The sequence below is a fragment of the Ambystoma mexicanum genome, chromosome 8 (genome assembly GCF_040938575.1).
Source record: "Ambystoma mexicanum isolate Mex_15411 chromosome 8, UKY_AmexF1_1, whole genome shotgun sequence".
NCBI classification, from domain to species: Eukaryota; Metazoa; Chordata; class Amphibia; order Caudata; family Ambystomatidae; genus Ambystoma; species Ambystoma mexicanum.
In genome coordinates this window covers 359,764,361-359,789,751 of record NC_090929.1, presented here as the reverse complement: position 1 = coordinate 359,789,751, position 25,391 = coordinate 359,764,361, and the positions used below count along the sequence as shown (strand labels likewise).

The 25,391-nt window shown below is 44.2% G+C and overlaps 1 protein-coding gene across 2 annotated transcripts in view; it reads left to right on the top strand.

The window, feature by feature from the left end:
- Positions 1 to 25,391, top strand: part of WDR31 (WD repeat domain 31) — a 607,423-nt gene that overhangs the window by 23,772 nt on the left and 558,260 nt on the right. For both annotated transcript variants that reach the window (XM_069609820.1, XM_069609821.1), the window contains exon 2: positions 7,212 to 7,361. In XM_069609820.1, the coding sequence (XP_069465921.1) occupies positions 7,315 to 7,361 (47 nt within the window). In that variant the 5' untranslated portion in view covers positions 7,212 to 7,314. The remainder of the gene's footprint in view (positions 1 to 7,211; positions 7,362 to 25,391) is intronic.

The following is a 25,391-nucleotide window of genomic DNA, read 5'->3' as shown; positions in this document are numbered from 1 at the left end:
AGGACAGCCACCCTGATGTGTGATTTACAGCCTAAGCTGTGCATGAATGGGAGAAACTGGCTTAAAAGGCAAGGGTTTTGGGACAGAGGCAGAGTAGACCACTGGGAGAAACACCCGACGAAGAAACAGTGAATGAAGCTTGCTGCATCCTCCTGGACCTTTGAATTGCCCAGTGAAGCCCTGCTGCTGTGGTGAAACTCATTTTTCAATTCAACAGAGAAGCTCCGGAATGGACGACTTCTCTCCTTGGGTTAGTGGGACCAACTAACCCATCTTCCCTGTCTGGCTGTTCTTCTTCATTGCTGCAAAAACCGAGTGCCAGGGGTCGAGTAATCCCTTAGTCCAGCGTCTGAAATCTGCCTACACGCTTCAGGAGCCTCCTAAGGACCCTCCAGAAGCAGGACAACCAGAGCTTGAGTCCCCTCACCAGAGTGCAGGACCCAAGAAGTGAAGGAAGCCCAACCGGTATCCGAGATCCGCAACGGTGCTGTTTACTAAGGGCTGAAACTGCGAAGTGCTGCTGAACCGAAAAGAGCACGTAGCTGCCGACGACCTACCAAGTACCGCCGCAGGAGCCCTACAGATGTCCTCCCTCTTGTCCCACGACTGAGGCTAAGGAACACAGGGTCTGCATCGCTGTAGCAGGACAGAAGCCAGCTGGACCACTCTTCTTCAAACCAGAGGTGCTGTTTAGACTTGGGGTACTTACCTCACTGTCTTGTAGCCATGCTTTTCTCAGTTCGGAAATTGCAGTGGCTTACTTTTATAGTTTATTCCAACTCAGGTTTTCACAGGCTTAACAGCTTGGGACCCTACACGTGATTTTCTAACAAACTCTCTAACTTTGTGCAAGACCTTTGATTCTAAGTGCCTCAGCTCCATAGACTGTTTCAAATTGACTTTGGCTGTACCGGCTCCCTGCAGACTCTTCTAGCTCATTGACTTTGATATTGTTTGTACCTCATAGGCGGTAACTTGTTATAGACTGTTACTGCTGAGAAAGGCTTGTCTAGATTTCATTGGAAGATTTAGTTGTCCTCACATTTATTGAGAACCTGTTTAACCTTTTTCCTTCCTTAAACCTTTCCTTTCTGCAACCTTAGAAATATAAATGCCATTACTGTCCTTGTGATTGAAGTCATCCCAGAGTGTAAGAAGCATATCTAAAGATTATCGAATATCTTGCTCTGATTCTGAAAAGTAATTTGAAAGTATGTTTACATTGTTACATTAATTGTCTTTCTAAGGAACACTTATTTAAAAATTGATGTTAATTAAATAAATAACTATTTATAACTGAAACCTTGAGTGTAATTGTTACTTGGCTACTTGTATTTACGGATTTCATTTGTACAGCCCCCAATTTTCCCTCCTTGAGATAGGCCTGGCTGCTCAGTCACACTACCAACCTGTGTAGTACAGACCGATACCAAAAGGTGGGTTACCTAACACCGAGCAGATAAGTGTTGTGTAGTCTCACACAGTGGAACTACACCAATTCTTATCTAACAAGTCGGAATGGAAATGTATTGATTGTGAGGGTGCTGGGTTCCTGCTTTTGACTTGGATGACAAAGGTCTCTCACCCAGGGGGTGCATGTTATGTTTAGGCCTCTGGCTTCCACTTTGGCTCAACATAGTCTCAAGGGGAATGACAATCTGTATTGGTCCGCATATCATCCTACAAACTCTGATGTTCTGAAGTAATCAGCAGGTCATCCCAGAATCATCCCCAAATCATCAGGGACAAACGTGCAATCTCTTGAAGTGATCAGCAAGTCATCCTTAAAGCATCAGGAACAAAGAGTTTTCTAAAATAGGGATGATGTTAGCCTATTCATTAAGTAATCCTAAATTCATCCCCAAATCATCACCCACCATTCTGAGATATTTGCAGATGACTTTAACATCGTGATGACGTTTGATGATGTGGGAATGACTTCTAGTGTAGTTCGATGATCATCAGATGACCCCAGCATGGTCTCTAAAGTCATCCTTTTAGAGTAGGGCAGAACCGGGGGAGGCATGTCACCAACGTTTCCACTTTCAGCAATAATCCACCTCACACAAAAATTCCTTTAGTAACCGAGGGAGGGCTCTGTTCAACGTAGATTTGACAGAAGCAGTGAAACTACTACAGTGTAGTTATTACCCCAATGGAAAGCATGGGGTGATCGTAAAATGGACAAAACAGAGGTTCTGCTCTGAAACCACCACAGTGACACTGCATTCGGGCAGCACAAATGCCATTTTTTCCAGGCAAAATATTAAACACTGGATTAGTAACATGCTGTCCACGACTAACAAGAAAACAAATTAGGCATTTAGCATTTCAACCTTTTTGCTGGATAAAAGACATTTGATGACGAAATAATGCCTCCAGTGTGTGCATTTTATTTGCAATGTGCTCCACCTAAACTGGGCACAACCCAGAGCTCCTATTTGTGTGGCGTATCATTTATGCAACATACTATGCCCTCAGGCATTAGGTTCCACCTCTACTGGATGCCTTGTTCATCATGTCTGGACTGAGCTGTACTCCTCTAATGAGCTGCATTGAGAGCGCTACCAGTGCCCATAGTTACTTCATTTCTTTTAAGGTTGGAATGGATGTGCAGCAAGCTTTGCTAGTGGCTTGATGCCTATTGGAGATGATTTCCTCCTTAACCACGGACCTCCTGAAGCTTTTTTATTTCCTGTTTAGCAGAGTTAGTGCCAACCAGCATGAATGAAGAAGTCAAAGTGTGTCTGATGCACTTCGGCTCGCGGGAAGGCAGAAAGAAGACTGCAGAGTATTGGCAGCAAGGAGGCTGATGTGCTGAGTTTACAGGATTTCCACTGTCACAGCGATCAAAATAACTGGAAGCTGTTTAGGCACCTGCTTGTGGCTTAGAAGAGCCTGGCAAGTTCAACACAACCCACTATGTTTGGCACAGTACTGCCACGCAGAGGCCAGCCATGCACATTAAAACTTTTATTTGACATTTACTGCAAATAATTTTTTTTTTCTTACAGTTCAAACATCCCCTGCAAATGCTACCCGTCCTTTCATAAAATCTACTAAATTATGCAAGTGGGTGAAAAGACGTGGCCATTCCTGGAGGAGTGTCTGTAAAATGTAAAAGGTTAGCTACATAAATGGATACACAACAAAAAATAGATATGATAAAAAAGCATCTCAAAACAGTCTGGCCAGCTCTTTCCCACAGGAGCAAATATATAAGGCAATCATTATTGGAGTAAAGTGAGCTTTAGAGTAAAGTGAGTAAAGGAGGTTACCTACAGTGTATGGTATTGGAGTATATCTGCAGATATATGGACTGAATGAAAATATTGATCACTACTTTGCTTAAACGTCTAATTAGCTTTGTGTATTCATTATGTAAAAGGAAAGAAAGTAAGAGAGTAAACAGAGTGGATGGTGTAGCAGGTAAAGAACAGGGTGAACTAGGTCGAATATTGTAGTTTGCGCCCATTTCGCTTTCAGGGTATCTGGTATAAAGCAACAGAGTAATAAGATAGACTGTCACAGAGTATGGAATCAGTTCATGGGTTGAGCACCAGTTGCACCGAAGAATGCAACCAGCAGGTCAAAGAAGTAGGTTTTCCATAAAAAGCATTTGAACTTGTGATCATGTACATATTCAAAAGTGTTATAAATTGAGGCACCTTCCTCTTCATAATGAAATATAGTTGACACTATGAGATTTAGATATACTAACCTAAACGTGACTGTGAAGCATTGAGACAATACAATGGTTTAAAGTAGCAATACTGCATTTATGCATTATGTAAGAACTCACGATTTTAGGAATGGAATTGCATGACTGTCTTTTTAAAAACAATAAAGAAAACACATACCGGTCTTTGCCAGACAGGATATAGTTAGCCTAATAAAAGTATCATCCTGATTACTTCTAGTTTGCAATTATTTTTAAAAAGTAAGAAATAATTCTTGTTTGGCACGGCCACACAGGCCTTTGGCACTAAGAGTGGAGGTGATGGTTACAGCTCTGCTTTCATTGAAGATAGTAACTTAAATAGCCAGTTTTGCTACAAAAGTGTCAATTTAATTAGCAAACCTACAGAATTGCATAGCAAATTGCTATCTGGCACTTTTTATTTTATGTCTTGCTTCCTGGGGCTAATGCCATTTTTCTTATCAACACACACCGATTTCCTGAACTCATGTATGGGTTTTGTAACACATCTACTTTTAGCTGTTTCCTGTGTCCAGGCTGTTTCCTGGGGGCCAGTGCCATTTTACTTATCAACAGAAGCACTGCATTTAATTCCCTGCATATTCCTCAAGAATTAGCGAGTGTCACTGTAGCTTGTAAATAGTTAGCTTCCTGTATCCTTATAGCAACATCTAAAATTAAGTTCAGCCTGCAGCTGCTTACTGTGCCGGCCTTCAGTCATAAATTAAAAATATCCTTGCTTACAACCATTAGTTTTAGTTAGAAAACTTGTATTTACATGTGTGGTTTTGTTTATAGAGCTGGCACAAACACCCTGTATTCCAGCGAGCTAAATATAAAGCCCATCTGTGCTTTCTGCTGATGTTGATAGCATGCCGCTCTGTGTGTCAGCACATTCCTAGGATTCCCGAGGCCTTTTCGTAGCTATAACCCCCGCCCCTGCAGTGTCGATTCACAGCTCTTTGGTGGGTCACAGAGTGACACATGTATGCCGCACACAAGATGCTGTAGACCCCTTAGAAACAATAGTTTGATTTTCGTACGGGCTCTGGGAAGCACACTATACTTGTAAAGTAAACTGCTTTTCATTATTTACACTCTGTATCAAAGCCAGTTCATATTAGATTGGTATACATTTTTATAACAAAATTGATATAGAAACCTTTAGCAAAAACGTAAATGAATATTGTATATCATAATATTAATTTGTATATACATGTCTGTATCAAAACATAATTTTAAATATTTTTATATACATTTATATATCATAAAATGATTTTTATATTTATTTTATATAAACGTATATCAAATATTTTTTTATACATTTTTTATATATGAACAAGATATCAAATGTGTTATCATTTTCTGCTTCATATAAAGTTTATATCAAAATGATTGGGATTTAATAAAATTGATATCAAAAACTTTGGGGGGCTTATCAATTTAATATAAAATTGATATCCGCTTCCTATCATCCCAGGCGGAACCCCTCTGTGACATCAACAATGTGTCACTCTGCAAAACCCTCGATTCACAGTCCCAGTCTTCAGAGCTCACTTCACTCTTGGCGCTCGACCGAACAACATCGTGGAGTGCTGCTCCCATCTTTCTATAGTTTTGATATAAAATGTATATTCACTTCATATCAAAACTGATATAAAATAGAAACACTTTCTATTAAAATATACATTTGCTATAAAATCGATATCGACCATTTTTATATAATTTTTATATGAAATGTATATTAAGTTTATATCAAAGCACAGCAAAAGGGGGCTGGTCTAAGACCGGAAACATGGGGCCTGTCCACCTGTCAAAACTTTACATGAGACAAAAGGGGGCTCCTTTTACTACAAATATGCATCTTAATCACATTTCTAATTATGATTTACTTTTTTTTTACTGTGAAATTATGCAAGTCACCTAGTCTGCTTTTTAGAGCGTACTTCATATTATTATTATTATTTATATTGCATGCACAATGCTGAGCAGATGCACATTCACCAATTTCCAAAAGTGCATTATTCCTCATTGTAAAATGTCCACCTTTTATAGCCCTTGGAATGTGCAGAAAGCAATGTGTTATTATTCCTGATGGGAAAAGTGGCATTACTTGAATGGAATGATCATAGCTTTTCTCCACCCCATACATACTACTAACTCTTTCACCCTCAGAAGTAGCTCCCGCCCATTGGACGATGTCCTGTATCCAGGAGCTAGTTTTAGTTCGTACACATCAACTATTTCGATCCTTTCTATCTGATCTGCAATTGCTACAAACCAACTCCATCACCCCATCAACTGCAACTGCCGAGACCCCAGGGCCATCACACTCTCAGAAGAGCTGACCAATTACCTTGTAACTCAAAATACCAACTTGTAGGTAGGAAGTGCACCCACTGGGGAGCAATCATCATGATGGTGGCTGAGCTGGGTGCTTAGGTCCTGATTGGTTAGAGGAAATCCCAGTGGCAATAACACTTTTGCTTAGGCCCTTGCTCTGGAAATGGCATTTGCAGTTAGGCATTCATATCCAGAGACATAATATGTCTATTCAGTTGAGAAATATCAGGTCACCAGGCATGGCAATGTGTTTTTCAACTGGCTCTCCAGCTAGAAAATGATGTGTCCTGTTCTGCTCACAGCCTCATCTATGCAGATTGTGTGTTCTGCTCTGTTGGTTACAGCATGTGGAGTGAGCTACTTGGCAGGGTCCGATTCGGGGACCAATGAAAAAGTGTTGCACAATAGCAATGTATTCCTTTTGTGACAAACCATTTGAGTAGTACCCAAGGGAGAGGTTTTTGATAAAATGTGATGCAAATTGTGATTTTTAAAGAATTCTTTTTCAGTAACACTGGTCAAAACTACTAGCTGCATGGTGAAGTAAGTTATTAAACTGGCCCACATGAGCCAAAAAAGTGGCCCGCGTTGACCAAAAAAACTGACCCACACTTTTTTGGTTTGGGCATTGCCCTATAAGCCACTCTGAGCCTGCTACTTGAGCATAAGTCTCTGAACTAGGCAGGTTTTGGGTGAATCAGGCCACATGGCGAGTATCGCTTTTTGTAGCTTTGATTTCTGGCAGTTAACCAGCCCATTCTAAAATTAGGATAGTAAACTGGATTTTGGATGAGAGAAATTCACTGAATTATGTGTGTATTGATCTTATACTGTTTGGAATAATTGCATCATTCAAACATATTTTTTGATTTACCCAAGTTAAATGTAGAGATAGAGTGTGTGTGGTCGGTTTTTGCAACTGACTGTATGTGGATCTGTCTCCTTAGTGGTGGCTGTATGCCTACTCAATAAGTGCATTGCCACCATGTGCCGTGATGTTAACCAAATATTACACATGATCTACAAATCGTATGGGGCAAATCTAGCTCCTCCTTCTGCTAGGGCCTTATGCAGTTATCTAGCATTTCCTTTAGCTAGAACTGGCCTTGAGAGGTGGGAATGTGATCCTCCAGCCTCTTTGAAGGTAATCATATTTATATCTTTCTAGATAGTGGTCTGGATGGGCTTTCTGGAAGTGGTGACGTCCGGTTGCTGAGTCCTGCATGATGTTCTGACACAGTTCCTCGCTTCAGCACAGTCCTCCTGTGAAGATGGGGAAGCTGCAGAGTAAAGTTAAACGCAACAGTTCTAAATACAGGTAAAGAAAATGAGTAAACATGGTCAAGGAGATGGTTATGCCTCTGAGGCTGCACTTTCCTTAGTAGCACATGAGCGCAGGCACCGACCTCTGCGCATGGACGGAGCATAATGCTTACCCTAACACAAAACACTGCTTGTTTCAACTGCTCCAGCACCCTGATTGTCAAAATGTGATGAGAAAGAGTAGTAGGCTGAGTATTTTAGTTTGCCAATAATTAATCGGGGCATTTCTTGTCCCAGTTCTTATCATCAAGAACATTGCAAGACCTACAGACTTCCATATGAGAAAGCATTAACTATAATATATTGGCAATACTGCAAAACACATATTCACAATTATCAATGCTCTTGGTTCAGAGGTGGCTGCCCGCAACACAATTGCTTCAAAAGTCTGTCACATTCCCAGGAACATGAAGCAGAAGGTAAGGTACATGTGGTATCCCTGCATGTTTTTAAGGAACACACAGTGATTCAACTTGCGAAGCTGCAATCGCCCCTTGTCCACTGATGCCCACTGATGCTGAATCACCAACGAGGGATAGGGGTCATGCTTGAGATTGTACACAAGTAAGGTCAGTTGTCTGATCCACCTACTGATAGTAGCGGTGGAAGACTTTTAGCCTTTATGAGTAGGACTAGAAGAGACAGAGATTTTGATTTCCCAAACGGGCAAGATCTGTTTCATTTGAATCCTAGATATCATGAATTTGCCCAAAAGATACAGATGGCAATCCTGCAGGGCAAAATAATGTAGAATTAAATCCCAATCTAAGAAAGGGGAGGATACAATCTTGGGTACAAAACCCTGGTTTGGAAGCACTAACCGGCCTTCTGGGGGATAAAAAACAGATACCTTTCAGGGCACAACAAAGGCCCTGTCTTGCCAAAACGATGGGCTAAGATCATAGCCACCAGGAAGACTGCCTTAAAGGTCAAGATCTTCAAAGGAGCTTCTGAGAGGGGCTTTGCAATACATCCCGATACAAAGAAGGATCACAGTGGGGTGGGAGGAGGGGAAAATGGGAAGGAAGCCAGGATAACAAGAAACTCTAAAAGGGCCTATGAACCAAATATTCTATAGGAAGAATGTCACCCCACTGTTTTTGAAACTCTAATAGCTGCTAATTGAGCCCTCAAGGATGATACTACGAAATTCACCAGGAAACCTCCTCTGAGAAAAGACAACTTATTAACTGTATCACATGAGATGGCATCCAGATGCTTGGGGGTAATCCAAGATGCCAAGGGCCACCCGTGACTATTGTAAAGTGGAAAATATCTTGTGTGTTAGTTTGAGGAGGATAGTTCTTCTGACTATGCCAATTTAACCAGCCTTCTGCAATCATCTTCCAGACTGATAGAATTGCCTTAGTGTGGGGAGTGATGGGGGAGCCACAGAAGTAGGGACAGTTGTACTTTGTAGTAACTTTGGAGGAGAGCATGACATTGACCCAATCATCGATAACCAGGATTTCTTGTAGCTACTACCATAGGAATCAGAGTGATTGAAGATGTATGTATGTGTATCCAAGGGATTTGTAGGGGTCGAAATAGCTAGGAAGAGAGTTGGTGGAATTCTTGGGGCAGTAAGAATACTCTGTTCTGATACATTCTCTCTCCCTGCAGCGTAAAGTATCCTTAGAGACAGAAGTTGTTTTTCCACCCAAGTCCTCAATTGATGAGGGGCCTCTTGCAAGTTCCTTGAACAGGTTCCACCCCAATGGTTTACATATGCTTTGGCCACTGTATTGTATGTTCGGTCTATCGCACAAGCTCATATGCTCTGGGGAATAAATGAAAATAATGCCTTTTAAAGTTGCCATTGGTTCTTCCAATTAGAGGATTTCAGTGCTTCTGTTGTTGACTTCTGACTATGAGTCAATTTGAATGCCAGAGTTTGTCCCCCACCCCTGGAAACCTGCATCAGTGGTAATTGCTATTGGTTTCTGGGTATTCAGATCACTGCTAATCATGGTAGTTCTTTAACAGCTTTAGGACGTATCTCCCTGATGCGTGCATCCAATGATGGAGAAGGTGACAAGCCATTGGTTTCAAATGAAGGCTTGCCCATGACAGGGTGGAAACAGAAGAGGCCATTTCCCTGTGAATTTGGCACCAAAGTTGGACTGGTTAGCAGTTGAACAAAGAGCATTTGCAAACAACTATAAAGGCCAAGCCCTTTGGAAATGAAGGAAGACACAGGAGTTGTCCAATACTTCTCGTATGAACTCCAGATTCTGAGTAGGAATCGGAGGGGATTTAGAAAAGTTGCTGTTCAGCCGTGTTGAGCTATGCACTGTCGCACTCTTCTGGTATATGCCATAGTCCGGCATAGAGATGGGGCATGAATCAGCAAGTCATTTATGTGCGGATGAAAACGAATCTCTTGCCAATGGAGAAGAGCTAGAAGAGGGGCCAGCAAGTCCCTGCAGACTCAAGGTGCCATCTTCAGGCCAAAGGGTACCACCTAACATTATTGTTGACATTTAAGGGCCTATTGAAGGAGCTTCCTATTAGGTTCCAGATGGGCACATAGCAGTAAGCGACTTGTAGATAAATGGTATAAACTGTCCTTTGATCAGAATAGTGATGATTGATTTGATTGACTCCATGTGAAAATGAATGCCTCTGACATACTTGTTTGCCTTCAAGTATGGTACTGTTCGGAAACCAGTTCCATGTGTTTTCACTGAACTCCAAATGTCGTATTTCTTTAACACAATTTCTACCCTTGTTTTACTTCTAAAAGCAGGAGGAGAACTCCTACCCCGCACCTCTATCCAGTAGCGCCTCGCACCAACCCAGGTTCCTTTTGGCAGTAAAAAAAATGATGGCAAAAACATGCATTTAAAAAAAATTAAACAAGTTGGAGTTTGTGAATTCACTTAAACCCAAAAACCACCCCTGGGCGTTTTTGACCACGAAAGAAATAAAATAAAATCATAAGCTTTTTTCTACCATTATATCCACGAAACACAACTTTTCCACTAGTACTTTAACACCCTGCAAGAGGGCCTGAGGTGTTACAGAATAAAACAGCTAGATTGGGCCTCTGACAGGCCCATTGACCCGGATAAGATCTTAATCATGACTGTAGAGTAGGATGCTGGTAAGTAGAAAATACCAAGGAACATATTGGGATGGAGTACCGTGTCTTCTGCCTCTGGGTTTGTTAAATGGTCTATGTGGTTGGAGTCTGCCAGTATGAAGCAGAATGCACTGATCTCCTAGCTAGGCACATGTAGCTTCCTGTCCTCCACTGCTTGTTGCATTACTGATGACCCTTCGTGGGACTAAATAATGTATTTCGTTCTTCAAATGGCACCTTCAATAAGGATGCTTTTTGAGCTGCATTAACTTTCATTACACTTAACGTATACCGCCATCTTCCCCAGTTGCAGATCCTGAAATCCTAGCAGTCGACTGTAGGATACCGTCGGCTATGTCTCATAGGAATTGATCCCACTTTTCAGTTAGCGTCAGTTTATCTGTACATTTTACTTCATTGACCACAGTTGGCCAGAACTTGCTTCCATGCTAGGGAATGACCTGAGTAGTGCAGGGGGAGTACATCACTGCTGTCCCCTTAAGAGGCAGCGCTTGATCACTTTCGGGAAGTCTTCACCTTCTGATTCAGAACATCAGAAAAAACTGCATCTGTGGAGGGCACCACTGTGCGACCCAAAAGGTTGCATACATTTTTAAGTTAGCTGGGTCCTCGTCAAACCTTTGGAAGGGTGTAGAGTTTGGTAGGAATCCAGGGACACCCAATACATTGGGTTCTCTCCACTCATTCAACATGCCTATTTGATATCCTTTATCAAGTGAAGCTTTGTGACTGCTGAAAAATTTGAATTAGTGAACGTTAATGCCCTTTGAGGTTGAAGGAATGTATATTTCAGGAAATCCCATCTGGCAATGGACATGGTTGATGATTTCATCCATCATTCCCTTTTCAGTATATGTTCCCGAGGCACCCTAAGGATCTCTGTCACTCTTCATCTTTAGGTCTTGCCTCCTATATTTTACAGCGCCTAACACAAACCTTGGCCAAAGTATCTCTCATGTCCATCATTGATTCTGCAGTTCTCTCAAATAGACCTTCCAAATTGAGCCATTAATTCTGTAGGATAAACGGTTGAAGCAGGTATAGTAGGTGGAACCACTGGGTTTGGAGTGTTGTGCAAAGAAATGGAGCAACATTGATAATGCTCTGTGTGTTTCTGGCTGTGCTTAGGCTTCCTCTGGCCGTTTTGGAAAAGGAGAGGGTGATTCCCTTCTGGTTTCATCACACCTTCATAGACGGCCTGGTGCTGCAAAATATTCCAGTAACAACCACTGGGCAATGAAAAAACCTTATCTGGAAGTGCAAGCTGTGCTGCATTTAAAAGAAAGATGTCTTCCAAGCTCACCATTGACCATATTGCATTTTGGCGTGTGAGCCAGGCCAAAATGCTCTTAAAGTTCCAATGTGATGGAGGAACCACAATGCAAAATGTTCTTTATCAAAGTGCATAGTACAGCAATCCATTGTGTCTGCTTACTATTTCCTTTCAAGCTCCATTTTATCATGTTCCATAATGAGGGTGGACATACTTGCCCCACAGTGCTTATAAACAACTGGGCTGTTCGGCAACCTCAAACCAAACATGAGGTGTTGGTGGTGAGGCTGAGCATCGTGCTCAAACCCCACAGAGTGGGAGGGGCTGTGGCTCCATTGTTTCCGAAGAAAGTCCAAGTTGTGGACAACTGGGTGCTGCCTTGGTTGTGGACCCTTCTTGGTGTAAGGAATTAGATGAGGAAGAATGACTTCAAAGAATACATAGAATGCCAGATGACATTGCTGATATAGCTTATACAGGAGTTACGTTGAGCACATTCAAGACTCCCCCCTCCCCCCCATTTCACCAACATAGACCTCCTACTTAAAGGATAGTTCCGGGACTTTTTTTTTATTGTCCCTACGGTTCGGCCATGTGTTTTTAAGCATAACTTGGTAGATCGTAGAAAACTTTCCTATGGACCTTACCCGACTTTTCGTCCATTAATGCACTCGAAATCAGCCGCCATTTTCTGATAATCCTATCATTTCCCCCCATCGACCTGGCTCACCTGCTTTTGCGACACTAAATCAAATCCCCCGCCCCTGAGCCTGACATCAGCAGACGCGTACCGCCCATTTCCCAACGCCAAAGCACGTTTCGTGTCAACAATCGCTGCGCCTCAGCTAATGAAGTGTCGCCATGGAAATGGCAGGACGCCTCTTTCCTCAATAAGTATAAACACACCGTTTCACAACACACAGCAGCAGATTTTCTATTCCATTCCTCTCTGTGTGTTACTTTGAGTATTCTGTGACTCGTTTCTGTGCTCTGGTCAGCTACATTCGCCGCTTCTAGGCCTTGTGAACACCTGTACCATCTCTGTAAATTATTTTACTTTCTTTACCACACAATGGCTACAATAATGCCGTATATGTACGAGCCCGAGTACACCGAGGAAGAACTACTGGAAAGGCAAGCACGCGAAAACGATGGGGATTCGGACGGCAGTTGGGAGGACCAGTCAACGGATGAAGAGCCTGGACCATGTCGCATGGACGGCGTCTCCACCTGGTGCACGTGCAATCGGTGCGAGCTAATGCCAACTGAGGAGGAGAACTGCTGCTGCCGTGAAAATTCCGGGTGCTTGGCCTACATTTCGGAAGGCGAGCCAAGTCCGCAATGCATCACCGAGCTGCCAGAGTTCAGGGAAGCCTGCCTCTCACGGACCGTGTTGAGGATGATGATGGTGCTTATGCACGAACTTCGCGGCACTGTTCGTCCGCGTAATCCGAGTAACGAGTAAGTATACTCTGGTTGTGATGTCAGTGATGCCACTACTATTTCATGGTCGTCTCCCACATATAAAATTACATCTACATATCATTCGAACGCATGTAAATTGGTTCCATATTGTGCATTTTCTAGATAGAATTTTTTTCAAAGCAGAATGACATTTTTTTACCTGAATCGACAGTGATAAGAAAGTTTTGTCATTTTAATACAGTTTGCATCTTTCATTTTCACAGGTGGTACAGGCTGGTGGCCTATCGTTGCTTCACTTGGTGGCTTCACGGGAGGCTCGGACACCGCGTTCGGAGAGTAATACCTGCCTGTGCGGTACTTGCCATTAGACAACATTTCCCCAGCGACAGTGGACAATACCGCGGATTTTCCCTAAATGTGCTACAACCGGAACTTTACAATGTGTAATGTTTATTATTTATGTTCAATTGAAATTAAGATCTAAAATAAAACCCAACATATATTTTAACAATGGTTGTTTTGATTTTTTAAATGAATCTAGCGTGTCTCCATTGAATAGTCTTCCTGTGCCTTGTCTTGTCACACCACATGTCTCCGGCCAGCATCCTCCCTCACGCTGGCCGCCCACCTTCAATCCACATAACCGTTGAACCCATATGCAGCAGACATACATATGTTATTTTGCGGGTTGGCATCAAGCCTCCCGGCCTTGCCTCCTCCCCCAAAAATACTTACCACACCACTTTGTTCAATCGTTGGCAATAAAAGGGCGTTGGATTTTATTGATACAAAACATGGTTATAGGTAAATAATCAATATGGTTGATCATAATAAATCATCCTTTTGGGCACCGGGTACAGAGATGACCCCCTCTGGCCCGTGCCGCCTTGCCACCACAGGGAGGCCTGCTGCTGACTAACTGCCTAGGCATCCAGGGTCTCCAGGGTGAACTGCACCCATATATTCTCCTGGGAGGGTGAGGTATTTATAAACTCACCCCCCTGCCTTCCATGTACTAGATCCTGCAGCCTGCCTCTTACAAGCAGTTAGATGGCCTCTCCTTGGTGAGCCCCTGCGGCAAACGAGTCTTGTCTGCACGACCACTGCCCCAATCCACCCCCCCGCCCTATCAAAGGCAGTTCGCACCGGGGTACTTGCGCTGGCAAGTGGAGCTGTCAGGGAGCGATAAAGGCCAAGAGGTGCCAAAGACCATGTACACTTCAAAGTGGTCTATAGAGCATGGGTTGTTGTTCCCATGTCTACCTCCAGACCCCGTGTCTCCTGCCAAGCATCCCCCCTCACGCTGGACGGCCCCCTGCAATCCACATAAGTGTGTCTCCATTCACGAGTCTTCCTGTGTCTTGTCTGCACGACCACCGCCCTAATCCACCCCCCCGCCCTATCAAAGGCAGTTCGCACCGGGGTACTTGCGCTGGCAAGTGAAGCTGTCAGGGAGCGATAAAGGCCAAGAGGTGCCAAAGACCATGTACACTTCAAAGTGGTCTATAGAGCATGGGTTGTTGTTCCCATGTCTACCTCCAGACCCCGTGTCTCCTGCCAAGCATCCCCCCTCACGCTGGACGGCCCCCTGCAAACCGCATAATGCCACGACATATACACGTCATTCATTCACAAACACACCCCTGTTTCGAATTCTTTATAACCCACTTCATATTTCTAATGTGAACTTCTTTGCGCTTTGCTAGTCAACCCGTGAAGGTGCTGGTTATCTGCTCTTCGTCTCTGTGAACTTCCGTGACCACTTCGAGGAAACTCGTCAGTTTGCAACCTGTGAACTGCTCCCTGTTCTACGACAAGAAACTACTCTGATCCCTGCTTCTAACTGTTTGTTCGTCAAGGTAAGGCCATGTACCATAATCATTTTGCGTCCAATTTCTTTTCGTTCAAGACAGTACATGCAAGTAACTAGTCACATGTTCTGAGTTTAGTCAAATTATTTTTCTATTTTTTTAAAGTTATTGAAATACTTATCCGCATGTGAATAACGTGTATAGTTCCAAGAACCAAAACGAACCTTGCATTGAACCTTTTATGTGTCATTTAATTTTTTAACACATTGGTATTCATAGAGAATTGTTGATCTTTACTTTTCAGAACTTTCCACATGCCTGCCTGTTCCATTGGCGGTTGCCTTTCGAAGACCCATAATAAATCTGAAGGTACTATAATGCATGTTTTCCCTAAGACAATAGATCAGATAAGAGAATGGGTCCGATATTGCAGACATCCACCGTCTGAGCTTGAAAGTAGAGTCCTAGAAGTCTTTGCGGACAATAGGGGTGATCGATACCGCATCTGCAGCAGGCACTTTACCTCTGACATGTACTCCACATCATTGCTAATAAAGAAGAACACACCGCGAGCGAGGCGAAAATTGCTCTCAACCGCTATTCCCACTCTATTCGTCCATATCCCTCCACTGGTGAGTCAAGTTTACGTATTTATCTCTCGGCCTTGCGGTAGTGTGTAGCATTAGCTAACAATAATTTCCCCATTTATGTATCCACTCAATATGAAGGCGGAAGATTCTCCATCCGTGTCGTTATTGCAGTCATCAGCCACTTCAAGCGCCTATCGGGTAATCTTACTTGGCTATTCTGCCACTGACTTGTTTTAGGCATGTAAATCAATAGTTTTAATTTATCGTGTAATTATTTTACCTAATGGTACACCCTTGTACTCGTCCTCTAGTCTTTGTTTACAGTTATAATTATTGTTATCCAAAATAATGCAAGTACTGTCTTTCAGGGAGATGCTGAGGAGTCCAACGTATTGACGACAACCGTTGATGTCACTCAGATGCTCGAGGTACGTTTCCGGACAGTTCCATCGATGGAGATCATCAGATCTTGCATTCTTGTAGCGTGATTGTTACACACAATGTTTCTTTCGTTTTTAGCCATTGATATGTCCTTCTGTCGTCGCCCTCCTATGTGTCTTCTTTTTTCAATATTGTGTTCATTACTAATGAAAGTCCTATGTTTCAGGGAGTCGATGGAGCATTAGTCCAAGAAGAAGGGGGAGCATGCAGTTACGGGTCGGCGCAACAGCTTGCAGAAGTGTGCACCGCAGTTACATCGTCCCTTGATGTTCTTATGCATTCCGAGGTATGGATACTGACAGTTCGATCAAGCGAAATCATATGACGTGATTACATCCACTATACTTCCTTCTTTATTAACGCAAGTACTATGTTCCAGGGAGATGTTGGAGCTTCTTCTACAAGAACATCACCCCTAGTAGTTGATGCAGATCTCTGGGTGGTGAAACTTCATACGATCAAGCAAATCGAATCATATTTAGATATCCATTATTTATTTTAGACAACTGATCATTTGTGCAGGTCTATTTAGATGAGCCGTTGACGCCTGCACAAAGTTTATGTTCTTTTTAACAAAATAGAAAACCATACTAATGCAATTACTGTGTTACAGGGAGTTACTGAAGCATCATCTTCAATAATATCATCAATGGAAGTCTATGAGGAGCCCGAGGTATGGATCTTGACAGTTCCATCTAACTAGATCAACTATGCGTGAATAATTGTTGTTTGAATGTTCTACACAAAGCGTTCATTCGTGTTTTGCTATTGAGATGTACGTGGGTATTGGTCCCCAAGTACATTTTGTGTTTTCAATATTATTATACATACTAATGAAAGTTCTATGTTTCAGGGAGTCGATGGAGCGTCAGTGCGTGATGGATGTGCTTATCATGAAAATATAGTCGTTGCAGCGCAAGAGGAAGTGGAGACATGCACACACGAGTCGGAGCAACAGCGTCCTGATGTTGAAGTTCGAGGCAAGAAAGTTTCAAAGAAAAGAAAGCAAAAGAAGGTTAGTGTCCTGGTCACTATACTATGTTGTTTTTCACTGTTAATAGTTCAATACTGTAAATTGTGTTTAAACTGAACATCCCTTTTCCAATCTGTCCTCTAGTTGCGAGTGGGTGTACGAACTAGATCTACACAGACAGTGAAGCGAACGAGAGATGTTGCTTGTCAAACCTTTTGGCAGGGACTTGAGACTGGAGATGCATCGTGCCAATGGGAAGAATATGAAGTGATTGACAACGGAGCTATACCACCACCAGCCATTGATAGTGAATGTCCTCCTGGTAGTTCGGATGCAGTCGGAGATCAATTCACAGAATCCACACCCGCAAAAACTAAGACCGCGAGAAAGTTGAAGAAATTGTTTTATTCACCCATCGCCGGAGAAGGAACAGATGTTGCAATGGAAGAGAATGAAGTGGACGACAATGAAACACCATCAATATCACTGAACATAGCGGAAGACGATATCAGAGATTCTACCTTTCATGTGAGTGACATGTCCTCAACGTTACAGGCCGAACCAGCTGGGATGCAGAGTGACAGTATAAGGAAAGAGGCCAAATTCATTGTATTCGATAGTTGTTTGATTGATATTATTATTCGGATGAAATGTGGGCATTCGGTTGGTGGGGAAGTATGTGGGGAGCCATTGATTAATGTGACTCGTGCAATTCGAGGCACTAACCTTAAAATACATGCCACCTGTACAAAATATCATCCTTTCTCATGGTCTGCACAACCCATGCTGGGGCAACTGCCAGCAGGCAATCTACTTTGTGCAGCGGCTGCACTTTTTAGTGGTTCAAGTTTTAAAAAGTTAGAGTCTTTCTTTCTGTAACGCTCACCTGATTCCCGTAGAGGCGCTGGTCTTGACTGGGCGTATACCGTATCTGCAAAGGTGATGTGTAACACACGGCTGGCTCTTTGGGCTGGACCTCTGTGCACTGTATGTCTGACTTGAAGGGTAAGATGTCTGCAGATAGAAAATATGGGATTAAGGAACTGGGTTATTGAATGTCTCTCTCTTCTTCCCTTTCTCTTCTCCTGTAGAACCCCAAAGGTTAACGCTCTCACCTTAGGTAAGTGAACGCCGTGCTCTCCATCTGCCTCGGGGCAGGGTGCTGTAACCAGTTTCTTCACTGGATAAGGGGAGCAGGCCTCTTGACTTCAGAGGAGTGCTGTCCGTCGTTTACTGCACGAACGGTAAGTTTCGAGTAATTCTAATGTCTTTAAAGTCTTTAGTAATGATGTTTCTTGTTTTGCAGGGTTCCGGCGATGGCGGATGACGGGCTGAAGTGAGTTGAAGATGGAGCCCGTGTGATGAATAGAAGCGCCTGGAAGCACGTAAGTAAGCGCTTGTTGCCTGCTTCACGATGCGCTCTAACTGTCTTTTTATTTTGCAGGTACAAGTTCGGAGCGGCTGCAGGGTGCCGGAATACCCACTGGGTTAGATGTGGAAAGGAGTAATGGCACGTGAGTATTAAAGTTCCCCAATGTCTTTAAACGCACCTTGTTTTGTCTTTCAGATGCGGGATGCAGCGCCGAAGGCCTCCGGAGCGTGCAAAGAGTTGGTAAGCTTTTGTCTTTCAGATGCCGGAATGCAGCGCGAGGCGTTGGTGACAGCCGATGGACCAGGTAAGTGAAGAGCTGTTACTGAAGACCGTAATGCTAACCTGTTCTTTCTTGTCTTTATAGGTGTTGCTGAAGACTGGATTCAGGATGGTAAGCCTTTTTCCTTAGGCCCAGGATCAGATGCAGAAGACACGATGAGCGTTCTGCTGCAGAGGATGCAGAATAACGCAAAGCAAGATTCATCCATCGGGTGTGGTTTAAATAGCCTCCTGTAGTGCTTAGGTGTCTCCTTCCACAGCCACGCCTAGGTAAGAAAAGAGTTCCTGCTTTCCAGAAGAGTTCCAGTGTTCTGAATCTAGGGAGTGGCTCCTGCCCCACCCAACAGGAAAAGTAGTTCCAAACAGAAGAGGAACAGAGGCTCAACTGGCAGGCAAGTAAGCAGCATGGTCTGCTGCAGGTAAGTCCACCCAAGCATTATGAGCCCGGCGCTTCCAGCGCTGGGACTGGGCATATTTATGAGCCTGGTGCCACTGGCGCCAGGACTGGGTCCAAAAGGTCCCAATTGGGACTGGTTGGCACTCGGAACCTGGGTTATGGATCTGCTTCCAAGGGAGTTGGGAAAACCCTGACCCTTTGGAAGCAGAGATCATGACAGTACCCCCCCTCAAGGCCCCTCCCAAACCGGGCTTCTCCGGGGGTTTTGGCTTGTCAGGAAATGTTCGGTGAAATCTTTTGATTAGGCGAGGAGCGTGGACATATTCAGCAGGTTCCCAGGATCTCTCTTGGGGGCCGTAGCCTTTCCAGTCAATTAGGTAAAATAGTTTAGATTTGCAGATCTTGGAGTCCAGAATGCTTTTGACTTCAAACTCGAGTTCTCCATCAACTAGGATAGGTTTTGGAGATTTAGTTAGTCGGGTTTGAGGTTGCACGGGTTTTAATAGAGAGACGTGGAAGACCGGATGTATCTTCATGTGCGGGGGCAAGTCCAACTTGACCGCTACTGGGTTTACTATGGTAGTGATGGAATAGGGACCAAGGTATCTTGGGTTGAATGTGCGTGGCCCTTTTAGAGGTAGATATTTGGTGGATAACCAGACTTGATCCCCTACTTGATATTGAGGGGCTTCCTTCCGATGTTGATCTGCTCCTTTCTTGTATTGTTCTTTAGACCTTTGAAGGTGAGAAACAGCTTCCTTAAAGGCTTGGGTGATTGTAGAATGCAGGTAGTCTACTGCTGGTGTTTCAAGATCTTGGAGGGCATCCAACTCCGAGGTTCGAGGGTGACTGCCGTACAAAAGAAAAAACAGGGTTTTCCCAGTTCCCGAATGGACAGAGTTATTGTAGGCATATTCGGCTATCCAAAGGATGTCTTTCCAAGTTTTTTCAGTTTGTTGCAGCATGCAGCGTAAATACTGTTCCAGAGTTTGATTGGTCCTCTCGGTTTGTCCGTCGGTCTGAGGGTGGTGACTGGTCGATAGTCTCACATCAATTTGAGCCGACCGACAGCAACTTCGCCAAAAATGAGAAATAAATTGACTACCTCGATCCGAAATTAGAACCGAAGGAAAACCGTGCAGTCGGACGATGTTTTCGAGAAATTCTCGAGCCAGAGTTGCTGCTGTTGGCAAGCCTTTGAGCGGAATGAAATGCGCCATCTTGGAGAATAAGTCCACGATTACTAGAATCGTATTGTATCCGGAGCATGGAGGTAGATCGGTGATGAAGTCCATAGAAAGCGTATGCCAAGGGCGAGGTGGGATGTCAATAGGGCGTAAGAGGCCTGCTGGTCTTTCCTTTTGACTCTTGTTTTGGGCGCATACTCCACAGGACATTATAAAGTCTCTGATATCTTTTTTCCAAGACGGCCACCAGAAGTAGCGCTTGATCTTTTCTGAGGTCTTGGCCATACCGGGATGTCCTTCCATTAAAGAATCGTGATAACAAGAGATTACTTTTTTCTGTAAATCTGTGCTGGGTAGGTATAATCGTTCTTGGAAATACAATAAGTTGCCCTTTACTGCAAAGTCCTTTCCCTGCAGATGCCAATTCTGTATGTCTGCTGGAGTTACAAGTTGCCTGGCCTTATCCTTAACTTCCTCTATGGATTCTGTGGCGATTACACCCAGAATTCTTTGTTCGGGAATGATTGGTACAGGTTTAGGGTTGATCAAGTGTTCTTCCACTCCCATCCGAGAAAGGGCATCAGCTTTACCGTTCTTTGTACCAGGTCGATAGGTAATTATGAAGTCAAACTCGTCAAAGAATAATGCCCAACGGAGTTGTCTAGAGGATTGGGCTTTTGCGGTTTTCAAATATTGCAGGTTTCGGTGATCCGTAATCACAGTAACGGTGTGTCGGGCCCCCAGCAAATAATGCCGCCAAGCCTTAAAGGCAGACTTGATAGCCAGAAGTTCCTTGTCAGTAATCGTGTAATTGATTTCAGGAGGCGAGAATTTGCGGGACCAAAATGCCACGGGATGCAACTGATTGGTTACCGGGTCCTTTTGTGATAGAACTGCCCCCATGGCAAGGCTTGAAGCATCAGTTTCCACGATGTAGGGGAGTTCGGGGCGAGGGTGTTTTAAGATTGGTGCAGAGATAAATTTAGTCTTCAAATCCTGGAAAGCTTGTTCCGCCTCGGTAGACCATTCAAAACGTTTGTTTTTCTTTAACAAGGCAGTGATGGGCTGGACTATTCGAGAGAATTCGGGGATAAACCTGCGGTAAAAGTTAGCGAAGCCTAACATGCTTTGCATACCTTTTACGGAGGATGGTGATGGCCATTTGAGAACTGCATCGACCTTCTTTGAATCCATACGCACTCCGCCAGGTGATATGAATCCCAAGAATTCAATTTCAGTCATGTTGAAAACACATTTTTCCAACTTAGCGAAAAGTTTGTGTTGACGCAATCTTTCGAGGACCATTTTCACGTGTTTCCGATGTTCAGATTCCGATGAAGAATAAACGAGGATGTCGTCAATGTAAACAACAACACACACATCTATGAGCTCTCTGAGGACATCGTTCATAAAATATTGAAAGGCGGCCGGGGCATTGCAAAGTCCGAAGGGCATGACCTGATATTCAAATAGCCCATACTTGGTGCGGAAGGCCGTCTTCCATTTGTAGGGGAGGACCGGCCGCGAGGCCCTCCTCACCTGCAGCCTTCTCCCCAGGTGAGGACCATGACTCGGTGGGCGTCCCCTCATGCCACCCGGGCCCAGGTGGAGGAGGGTTCACCCGCCGACGACATTGCCCACACGTATCCGTTCCCTGCATATACCAAAATTCAGTTAGGCCTAGAAGCCATCTTGTCTAGCAAAGATGGCGTGAGTTCAGCACACTGTAGCGCGGCCCCCACCTTTGGAGGGCCTTTCATGCATTTCTGCCGCCGCAGCACCATGGCAGCTCCGCTGCGAGCGCGTTCCCATGAGAAAGTTGGGTACGAGCTAACACCAGATATTAACATTGTAACAGTCTGTTATCCACAATGTAACACTGCACCCCGTGTGACCTGGTCCGCGAGGCCAGGGCAACGCAGAAATGAATTCAAGTAGTGGTATTAGTGAACTACTTTTCTTAAACAGAATCTGCAAACCATGAATTAGCCATAAAAGTGAAATGTTTATATGACTTCACATTGTGATTGTACTAATGCTGCTAGATCACAGAGAAAGTGTCTTTAAGTCATATGTAGACACATGAACCCCTGGATGTCTCCTTAAGTCACCCATAGTGGCAACCGTCAATCTCTGTGGTCCATAATATAGTTCTACCTCATGTACCGTCGAATGTATATAAATACTTAAACACTGTAATAGATATAATACCATGTAATGAAAAGGTACTCGGACCGACTGTATTAAAGAAATGTGTAACGAAGTTGAAATATAGATGTGTGTTTAAATAAGATCAAAATAAGGCAAAACATTATAAAAGTTCTGCATTCAAAAGTCAGCAACGCACGAGGAAAAAACCTTTGTGAATGTATGCAAGGCCATTCTCCCTCCCACCCTACGAAGCCTGCCAGATAAAGAAGCTAAGGCATGTGCCGCGCTCCCTCACCTCCCCCAACCAAGCTGGAGCCGCTTCAGAGAGTCAGAGGCCCCGGTACCGCACCCAAGGCCACAGCCCGCCACCTGTGTTATTTACAGCACAGTAATAAACCCACGTTTGAATCCACAGATCTACCAGCACCCTCTCGTAAATCCCACAACCCCCCTAGACCACCCCAAGAATCATGACCCCGTGCAAAGACGACCCCCAACGCTGGGACAAGACACAGAGACCCATTTATATAATAACTTCTAACGCAGCAGACAGACATGTATCATTCGGCCCAGGCCCCAGAGCCCAGCCCCTCGACCTAAAATACCGGTCAATAGGACACAGGTAAATCTCACCCCAACCGACAACCACCAGACCTCTCACGAGGTGCATTCCTCATGTGTTGCATTTATTTTATAAGATAAACTGCTGAGCGATTTATTGATGAACTTAAATGTCGTTTCTTGAATAACTGCAGTGTGCATGGCCTAGGGCAAACGAGTCAGGAAAGGTATTCATCTTTGTCACAGGCTGCCCCAGCATACCAACACCGCTCGGATGACCTCAAGCTGGCCTGCCAGGCCCAACCCAACCCACGAGGCTGACCAGTGACGTCCTCACGCCAAGACCAACCACGCTGCAGCAACACCTATAGTTAGTCGACGCCACCCAATCCCAATTAACTTGTGCCCCCTATAGTGTGTAGGTTCTGATGACGTTTTTTGTATTAGAAATACGCCTGTCTTTGCTATTGTCAGACAGAGCGCTCTCGGAGGTTGCAGAGTTCTTTGCATGCCCTATTCTTTGGATAAACTCCCACTTACGCTCACCCGCACTCTGTCTTGGCCTTATTCCCATTACGGAAGAGTCCCTTATTGTCTCTCATTGCGGGGAGGATCGTGCTGAACTTGGGGGCGCTTCCTTTCAGTGGTGACCCCGATAGCGTGATATCTCCAAATTATTTTTCCTAACTCCTTTTTAACGACCCCCTTGTGGCACGAGAATCTCCGGTCGAGAAGGGATACGCACGGTGAGCCGGCTCCGGGAGGCTGCCCGCCAACGGCGACCGGCACAATAAGAAGTGCGCACTCAATGAGAAAGGGTACGGGATCCCGATTGGAAAAAAATCCCCTTTGAGTGCCGCTCGCCGGAGCCAGGGGCTGACCGTTGAGTTACCGGTGACACTGCCTGGACGGACCCAGTTTCGGAGACTATCGGTTCAAGACGGGCACGTGAGTACCGAGTGCGAGCGATCGTAAAGGGGAAGGGAGGGGAAATTGTGAACAGAGGAACGGGGACAGGTAGAGGAGAAGAATAATGGGGGTCTACTAAAGACGGGTCTTGAAAATTTCTTTATCTTTTTCTTTGCATATGGCCATTAGGAGTAAGAAGTAAATGAAGAAGTAGAAGTGACGGAAACCTAGCTCCGAAAGGGGGTGGAAGGCGGCGCCGCATAGTGCTATCTAAACTAGTACTGGGAATATATAAAGAAGTGAAAAATAAGTTATTAGTGTCTGGCAAGGAAAGACACAGAGTATATTTTAGTATTTGCTATTTCTTTATATTCTTTTGCTCAGAGGGTAGGGGTCTGGACTAAAAGTGAGCCTGGGGTGAACTGATTAACATAAAATACCAAAACAAGGGGGAAAACAGCAGAAATAGGGATCAAAAATACTGGCACATGCAGACGGGTATCTAGTTACCCGAGTAGAACAACAGGGACAGCTGGACAGGAAGGAAAGGGAGGAAAAAAAAAAAAAAAAAAAAAAAAAGCGAGGTGTGAGTGGGAAAGCATTGTGAGGGGTGCGCGCACCGTGTGAATAGTGAAGAAGAACGACTGACCGCGAGGGGGTGCCAGAGAGTGTGGACCATAACTAGCAGGTGGTTGATTGTGAATGAAAATTGCGCGGGATTGAACAGGGATGCGAAGACAATGAGGAATGGCGAGTAAGAAAGAATGTTAGTAGTGAATTTAACTTGCGTGATATCATTGAGAAGTCCGCTCTTGTCTGGGCCATAAAAATATACTTAGACATATCTATACGTAATCAAAAGTAAAGTAGGTGAACACGGTCAGTGCTATTGATTTAGAATATGGGGGCAGAAACTCCCTTGTCACATATTTGTACGAGCTTACCGGGATACGCTGAACGAATCAAGAAATACCACGATCAATGGGTAACAGAATTAAAAGGGGAAGGATTGCCCCAGATTTGGCCTGAGGGGGGGTCTTTTGAAAAAAGCGTTCTAGATATGGTACGAACGTGCATTCACCTCAAGTATAAGGGCAAACAGTGGCAAAACAGGAAGGAGATATTAGATCTCTGGAGACTATTTGAGGAAATACCCCCACCCAAAGCTCCGGCACCAAATATTGATCTACCTTCCACCACAGATAATCCACTGATGATTCCAAGAGAGGAAAAGGAACAGCTAAGTACAGAACAACCTGCGGAGGTGATTAGTTTGTACCCGATATTACATAAACCAGCCCCCGCAGCAGGGTATAGTGATCCTACTTATGTGCCTCCCCCTACAACTACTACACCCCTAAGACCAACAGCCCCCCCACCATACGAAAGCACTAGAGAGCGTGCCCAGACAAGCACGCAAAGAGGGGACATAGAAAAGCTAACGAGCGATTTAGAATCGAGGCTCTCGATAGCAAAGGATGAACTCTCAAGAATAAAAGACATATGTGAGCGTACAGCATGCACTCCCACTCGATCAGGACGTGTATCCA